The 7,730-nt window shown below is 64.6% G+C and overlaps 1 protein-coding gene across 2 annotated transcripts; it reads right to left on the bottom strand.

The window, feature by feature from the left end:
- Positions 1-473: 473 nt before the first annotated feature.
- Positions 474-6,003, bottom strand: CD40 (CD40 molecule). Of its 2 annotated transcripts, none has more exons than XM_027646412.1 (9): positions 5,902-6,003; positions 4,477-4,558; positions 3,799-3,924; positions 3,545-3,688; positions 3,236-3,335; positions 2,232-2,293; positions 1,868-1,966; positions 1,410-1,435; positions 474-1,075 (listed from the first exon to the last, which is right to left on the bottom strand). In XM_027646412.1, the coding sequence occupies exons 1-9, from the start codon at positions 5,947-5,949 to the stop codon at positions 926-928; spliced, it is 837 nt and encodes a 278-aa protein (XP_027502213.1). In that variant the 5' UTR covers positions 5,950-6,003; the 3' UTR covers positions 474-925. The 2 variants fall into 2 exon arrangements, with proteins under 2 accessions (XP_027502213.1, XP_027502214.1); XM_027646413.1 differs by having other exon boundaries at positions 474-1,003.
- Between the last annotated feature and the right edge of the window lie 1,727 nt (positions 6,004-7,730).

Raw genomic sequence — 7,730 nt, 5'->3', positions numbered from 1 at the left:
GCGCGGGGGCTCGGGCTGCTCACTCACAGGGGGCGGATAATGACGTTTAATCACAGGTTTTTGCCAGCGGTGGGTGGAGGGTGACGGAGCGCGGCCGCTCCCGCACGTACCGGCGGGTGCGCGGGGGAGCCGAGGGAGAAGGGCCCGCGCTGGGCAGTCCCGGGGCCAGCGCCCCTCGAACCCACTCGGAGCCCACGCGGGGCGGTGCCGGTCCCTCCCCGCGCAGCCCGCGTCGGTCCCGCAGCACCATCTCCCGGCCGCCGCACGCCGGTGTCCGCGGTCCGGCCCCGCCGCCCCGATCCCCGCCCCGTCCCAGAGCTGAGCTGCGGGCCCGCCGGTTCATCCCGCGGAGCCCGGCAGCGCTGGGCAGCACCAGGGGACGGGGTACCCGGTGCCCTGCCCTGGCAGCAGCACCCACCGGGCCCTGCTCCAGCACGGGAGGTACTTCCACAGCCCCCTGGACAGGTGGCTGAGCTCTGCCGTGGTGGTCCCACACCCGCAGGCTCCACTCCTGGCCGTGGCATCCCCAGCACGCAGGGAGACTCTGAGCTGGGGGTCTTGCCATCAGCTGTTACACTTTGCTGAGGCAGCCCTGGCGGGTGCACCGGGCTCTGCCAGGGGTCAGCAGGAGAGCAGCCACACTGGGCTTCACTGCAGCACCCGCTTGGGCAGCAGGATGGGACCCTGTTCCATGCACCCATGTGGGCAGCCGAGCCTTGCTCCACCAGGACAGCCCAGGGCAGGTGGCCAGACCAGGTGCTGGCTGTGGTGGTATTGCCGTGGGGTGGTCGTGCCATGGTCCACCGCAGCATCACATCGCTCTCAGCCAGGCCAGACACCAGATCTCCTCCCCAGCTGGAGAGGGGACAGAGGAGATGGTGCTGTTCCCAGTCCGTGCTCCTGTCGGAGGCAGCGCCCTGCGCCCTCACACCATCTCCTGCTCCGACATGCGGCTCTCCTTGCCATCCTCCTGGACCACGGGCTGGCCTCTGAGTAGGGTCTCCTGCACAGGCAAGACATTCTCATCCTGCTCCGTGGGCTGCTGGCTATTTGCGTTCTCTCCGGGCATCCCAGCCTTTATATGCACAGGGGAGGGGTCAGGGGCATGCAGCTACAACCCCCCCACCTCTGCACCCATGTCTTTCCACAAGCTCCTGATACACTGCCATGACTGCCAAAGTGTTGCTCTGTGTAGGTCCCTCCCAAATGCTCAGCGCTTGCCAACAGCACCCCAGGGTTGCCAGAGCCCTTGTCCTGCCCCAATTTAGGCAGCCTAGTTCAGCTCCCATCCCTACTGCCCTGCAAAGCCACAGCCCCTGCGCTCTGCTGATGGCACATCCCCAGCTGTGCTCAGAAGGGATCCCAGCCCACCCAACCTACTGCTGGAGGGGGGCTCTGGGCAGACTCACCTCCTTCTGTACCCGTCGTCTGGAATCTGGATGAAAAGAGAGACAGAGAAGGCTGCATTCAGCAGGGAGCACTCCTGCCTGCAGGGAGCTTCCCGGGGTCAGAGCCCGGGCTGGTGCTGCTGCAGCACAGGTCCTGCAGCTCACTTGTTGTGCTTTCTGCCACTGACAGGCTGGGGAGGCTGGGAGCCATGGCAGGAGCCAGACTGGACCCACAGGGCACCAGCGCTGTCCCCCAAGAGCTGGCCTGGTTCAGGCTGCAGCCGTGCCAAGATGCCTGCTCCCAAGGACAGAGCCCCTGACCCAGCAGGGCAATGGGCTCAGGGAGCCCTGCTCTGGTGGTGTCCCCAGAGGGGCTGTCCCACTCTCAGCAGAACTGCTGCTGACCTCCCCTGCTCAGTCCCTCAGCCCTGTTTGGCCCCTCTGGCCAAGGCATCACTTCCTGTGCCCCAGCCCCTCACCTCTGTCGACCAGGCAGTAGATGCAGACACCCACGAGGCACGTGACGACTGCGGCCGTGACGGGGATCAGCACCGACAGCGAGGAGCGCCTGCCCGACTCTGCAGGGGGAGATGGGGTCAGTGGGGCACCCACGGGACACCCACGGGACACCGAGTGCCCCGAGCTGCCTCTGCACCAGGTTCAGCCCCACAGGGATCCCTCATGGGGACAGAGAGGCAGGAAAGCATCACACTGGTTGTGTGCTCAGACCCTCCTCTCCCAAAGCATCCAGGGGCAAGGCCAGCTCTTCCAAGTGCTGCAGGAGCCGGAGCCCTGGGAGATCTCTGCTTTGCACCAGGTGAGCCCTGGGCACCAAGCACTTACCACAGATCACATCCGAGGTGTTTGTCCCTTCCACCTTCAGAGCCAGCCCCTTTTCCTCGCAGCTGCAGGGAAGAAAAAGACAACGTAACCACAGCAGCAGCCCAAACACAAGGAAAGCCCCCAGGCAGGAACAGCTGGGGCTGGGCAGGCACCCAAGCTGTGCCAGAATGAGTCCTGCTGTGCTCCGGGGTGAGCAGCCACGGACCCCCACTGACACAGCGTGATGGGGACAGCAGGTACACAGTAGTTTACCAGCCTGGGATCTTGGTCTGGAGTTGCTGAAACTGCTCAGGATGGGAACAAGTTTAGGGACAAGGCACAGGAAGGAGTAGATATTTGAGACCTGCCTGGTCAGGGAGGCCCCAGGGCTTGAGCACTGCAGCTATGACAGAAAAGCTTAGAGTGGACTTGATGACAGGCTACAAGTGGCTCCGCGGGGATGTAATTTCTGGGCACAGATAAAAGCAAAGCGAAATCCAATGGCTGGCAGCTGAAGCAAGACTAATTCAGCATGGAAACAAGGCTCACGTTTTTACCAGGGTGTGCGATTAACCCCTCAAGCGGCTTTCTAAAGACAGGGGTGACCTGCCAGCCCATGGCATCCTCAAAGCAAGACTCCCCATGGAGAGGACCTGTGCCTGGGCTGACGACTACAGCCATGGAGAGTGCAGGTAGGGAAACCCTGAGCAGGGCATGGGGCATCCCTCATTCCTTGCTCCCAGCACAGATGACAGGATGGATACCCCTGAAGGGGTGAGCACTCTGTGCACATACTGAGGAACAGTCACAAGGGTTTGGATGTCTGCCTCAACCTCAGCCATGCTGCCCTGAACTTCACTGTGCTCCCAGCCCTCCTCCTCTCGCTCCAGCCCTACACCAGCCAAATGCTGTGTCCCTTAGGGACCAGCCCAGCTACCCAGTCCTTGAGGCTGCCAAGGAGAGGATGCACAGAGGATGTGCTCACTGGAGCTGGGGGAAGGATGTGGTCAGCACTCAGACAATACCTTGTCCAAGGATGGCATGGCTCAGTTTTAGAAGAGACGTTGGAGAAGGTGCCTTCTGCACAGGGTTCACAGGGGGATGTCTTCCTTTCCATGGCCTTGGCTAGAGAGGAGCAGAGGTGGCAGGAAAGTCAGTAGGGGCTATGGGGGGCAAGGGGCTGCTGAGGCCAGGTGGGCAGCACGCCCTGTGGCAACGCTATCAGGCGTGGCAGCAGGTACAGCTCTCCCAAAGCCCTGCCAGGGGCACCTTGCTGGGCAAGCCTCTGTTCCCTGCAGCACTTGAGGTCAGTGCTGCCAGGGCATTGGACTCACCTGCCACGAAGCCAGAGCCAGGCCTGCAGGGCTGGTTCTCCACACAGGTCTGGCAGCTGGTGTCCGAGCAGTGCGTGCCAGGCTGGCACTGGCACACCGTGTTGTGTGTGGCATTTCCATGTGTCTTCACGATGAGTCCGGCGTCTGGGCAAAGGGAGAACAGGCAAGGTGAGACACCAGGCAGATGAACCTGGGAGGACACCAATTCCTGCAGTCCTCACAGGTTGGGTCCAGTGGGCACAGGGACCACTTACTGTGTTCACAGATGTCATGAGGAGCACAGTGCTTCTCCTTGGTCCAGCTCTGCTGATATTGCCCAATCTCACAGAGGGTGCAGACAGAGGTTTCTGTTTTATCGCACTCGGAGACCAGCTTTTCCCCTGCAATAGATGATGGTGAGGAGAGGGCAAGGGGGCTTTCCCTCTTTCCAGGCAGCATTTCTGCCAGCAGGACAGTGGAGCGCTGGTAGCTGTGGACACTGGGACTGCTGCAGCGTTCTGCTCAGTAGCCAGGGCTGCAGGGGCCAGCTCGCCTGCTGGCTGCACATGCTGAAGGGCCAAGGCAGGGAGGGAGGGCTGTGGGGGTACTCCAGCACTCCAGGGGCTGGGAAACAACCTGACAGTGACAGCAGGAGCTGGCAAACGCCATCACAATTTGCTAGTGCCAGTGGCAGCACTCTCCCAGCAAGCTGCCTTTGCCATGGGGTCCTGTGGCTGCAAGAGTACAGACAGTCCCAAGAGAGCTGTGGCAGATTTGGTGAGGTCCAGGGGGTCTCCTAGGGTACCCACAAGGTCCCAGTTGTTCTAGTACAGAGATGACACAGGGAGGGGATGCTGTCAGCACTGCTGGCAAGGTGGTGGAGGGGCTCAGTCACACCGAGCTGGGCCCTGGCACAGCCCAGCCACAGGGTCCCCAGGAAGGGGTTTCCATACCTGGTCGACATCGGTTGCAGCACCTGCCCTTGTACTCATACTGCTTATCAGAGCACGTTAAGGCATCACCAGGCTCCCAGCACTGCAAGAAACAGGACCTGTGAATTCATACCCAGCACTCCCACACCGCCACACTTCCACGGGCACTGCGCGTGTTAACCTGCACACCGAGGTGAGGGTTTCCTCACACCACTCTTCCTACGCCTGCACTAACCACAGACCACAGCAGCCACCGACTGCCTGATGCCATCAGTGCTCTCTTTGAAGTGGAGTGGCAGCAATTCCGGTAGGATGTCACCACAGTTCCCCAGATTTCCTACTAGATGGTGATTGGCACATAACCCTGTGCCCCTGCCAACAGTGCTGTGGTCCCAGGCTGAGGGAGCACCATTCACCCAGCTTCCATGCCCAGAGCACTGACAGCCCCTTCCCAAGGCTGATGCACCGCCCCTAAGGGACAGGAAAGCCCCAGGCAAGCGCATCATCCATGCAAAGCCTGCCAGGGCCTGGCCTTGCTCCTCCTGGCAGGGGACTGCCCGGACAGGGAAGGGTGGAGAGGGAGCAGAGAATAAGCCCTTGGGCCTGCCAGGGTGCAGGAGGGCACCCGCAGCACCGTCCCTCGCACAGAGCCAGCCCCTCGCTGCCCACCCCCAGTATCCCGGTAGCTCCTGGGGGACCCGCCTGAGCCTGGCCATCCTGGGGAGCGGGACTGGGGCTCCGGCAGAGTCGCGGTGCGAGAGGGCTGCGGGGCGATGGGCAGCAGGCGAGGGAGAGCCGGGCCGAGGGTGCCGTGGGCGAGGACCCAGCACGACCGGGCAGTGCCAACCCCCGTGAGTCCCTCGAGCATCCCCACCTCGGGGATGCAGCGATGGGGCCGCGGGGCTAGGCGGAGGCAGAGCGGGGATGCCCGAGCCCGACTGGCGCCGTCCCCGCCCGCACGGAGCCGGAGGGGAAGTGAAAGGGGCGCAGGCAGCCGCTTCCAGCGCCACCGCCCGACTGGGGGTCCCGACCGAGGGCCCCGGGGCTCGCCGCTGCCCGTCCATGCCCGGGGGGATCCCCGAGCCGGCGTTGGGCTGGGCTGGGCTGGGCTGCCGGGCCCGCGCCCTCGGGGCAAAGCGAAAGCGCGTGGGAAGGAGGACCTGGAGAGAAGCACGGCCAGCCCATCCCGCTCCTCCGCCCTGGCAGGCCGGACCGACGGACCCGACCCGGCCCGGCAGCGCTGCCGTGTCCCGCCGCCGCCGCCCTCGCACGGCCCCGGGACTGTCCGGGGAGCGGCCGCGCCGAGGGGACGGGCCGGAGAGGCCAGACCGGACCCCTTCCCGGAAAGCCCGGCGGGAGGGAGGGAGCGCCCAGCCACTGCCCCTGTCCCGATTCCTGTCCCGATCCCTGCCCCAATCCCGATCCCCCCGTCGCGGCCCCACTCACGCCCAGCAGCGCCGCGGAGAGCAGCCCCAGCAGCCCCAGCCGGTTCATGGCGCTGAGCCCCGGTCGCCGCCGCCGCCTCCCTAAGAACGCCCGGGTCCGTTCCCGCCCAGGAAGGGGCGTTGGGCCGCCCGCCCTGGGGCTTCCCCGCCGCCCCCCCGAGGCCGGGGACAGCTCTCCCCGCCCGACCCCTCGAGCGCCGCGCTGCCCACCCGGCCCGCGGGCGAGGGCAGTGCCGACCGGGACCCCCGGCCCGGGGTCACGGGCACGGGCAGGAGTAGGGGCAGGGGTCAGCCGAGGTCTGCGGGGAGGGGAGGGGAGCGCCTGTGCAGCCCCCCCCTCCCCGGCAGGAGCTCCAGGTTTCACTTCTTTTTTTTTCCGACAGCAGCTCAGAGCTGCAGCCTTTATGAGCACTTCAGAGCTGTGGCCCTGGAGAATCCCCGTGGCTATGAATCTGGAGGGCCCCCACAGCTGTGACCATGGAGAGCCCCAGTGGCTGGGACCATGAAGAATCGCTGTGGCTGCAACACTGGAGAGCCCCCACAACCACAACAAGCCCCACACACGTCAGACCTGAAAGGGGAAGGGGTGACAGCACCAGGGCCTGGCTGTGCCTCCATCTCAGTTCCCCAGAAGTGTTGCCAGCAGGCCCCAGGGAAGTTCCAGCTTCCCTGCTCATTCTGGAGATGTTCCCTGGACTCCCCTTTCCATCGTGGTGGCCGGGCAGCAAGTGGCAGCTGCTCAGCATTCCTTGGTGCTCCAGTCACACACAGCACTGCTGCCCTGTCCCCACAGCCACACTGTGCCCCCTCTGTCACGGTGCCTGAGAGGACACACCACAGCAGCCCCTTCCCTGGTCTCCCGGGCTGGTGGCCACGCGTGGCCATCGCCAGGTCACAGCTGCTCCTGGGGAAATTGGGAACCAACCGCATGCTCTGGATTCCCCAGCCCGATGTCACTCCCCAGCCTGATGTCACTTCCCAGAACTGACTTGCTTAGGAGCACAAAGGGTCCCAGGGGGAGTCTGGAGGGCAGAGGGAGGTGGCAGTGGCGGGGATTTTCTGGGCCCAACTCCCCTGGGCCCGGCCTGGGAAGTCCCCGCAGCCCCAGGCACTGGCTGTGCAGGGTCCCCTGTGGCCCCGGGGCTGTGAGTGCCCCTTGCTCCTGGTTCTGAGTGGTAGCAGGACCTGTTGCTCCCGGGGCAGCAGGAGCTGCTCCAAGGGGAGCCCCTACGGGAGCCCCTGGTGCTGGTGCTCGCACTGCAGGGCAGAGCAGTGTCGGTACTGCTGCTCAGATGGCACTAGGGCTGGGGGTGCAGCACAGGGACCCTGACCCCCGAGCAGTCTTAGCTCCAGTCCCCACCTGATCCCAACCCTGACCCCGGTCCCAGTCTGATCCCAATCCTGGTCTGATCCCGGTCCCTGTCCCAGTCTGATCCCAATCCCGGTCTGATCCCAATCCAGTCTATCCTGGTCCTAGTCCCGATCTGATCCCAGTCCCAGTCTGATTCTGGTCCCAGTCCATGTCTGCTCCCAATCCCACTCCCGGTCTGATCCCACTCCCGATCTGATCCCAATCCTGGTCTGATCCCAATCCCGATCTGATCCCAGTCCCGGTCTGATCCCAGTCCCGGTCTGATCCCAATCCTGGTCTATCCCGGTCACGGTCCCGTCGCCTCCCCCGCGCGAGGTCCGGTAGCGCCACCCAGCGGCCGCACCCTCCCGTTCTCCTCGGGACTACAACTCCCGGCGTGCCTTGCGGCGCGGCCCGCGGTGCATGCCGGGACCAACCCCTTGCCTCGGCAGGCATGGAGGGCGGTCCGCCGCCGCGCC

Source organism: Corapipo altera, unplaced genomic scaffold (genome assembly GCF_003945725.1).
Source record: "Corapipo altera isolate COAL_440 unplaced genomic scaffold, ASM394572v1 64, whole genome shotgun sequence".
Taxonomy (NCBI): domain Eukaryota; kingdom Metazoa; phylum Chordata; class Aves; order Passeriformes; family Pipridae; genus Corapipo; species Corapipo altera.
Note: the sequence above shows the minus strand (reverse complement) of the source record. Positions and strands in the feature narration are given on the sequence as shown.

Bases quoted from the DNA above. Each gene is read 5' to 3' on its own strand.
- CD40 (XM_027646412.1), bottom strand. From the start codon at position 5,949: ATGAACCGGCTGGGGCTGCTGGGGCTGCTCTCCGCGGCGCTGCTGGGC. The intron at 3,336-3,544 runs GTGAGTCCAATG...GCTCCTCTCTAG, and splicing joins TGGCTCTGGCTTCGTGGCAG to CCAAGGCCATGGAAAGGAAG. The intron at 1,967-2,231 runs GTAAGTGCTTGG...CTCCCCCTGCAG, and splicing joins CACCTCGGATGTGATCTGTG to AGTCGGGCAGGCGCTCCTCG.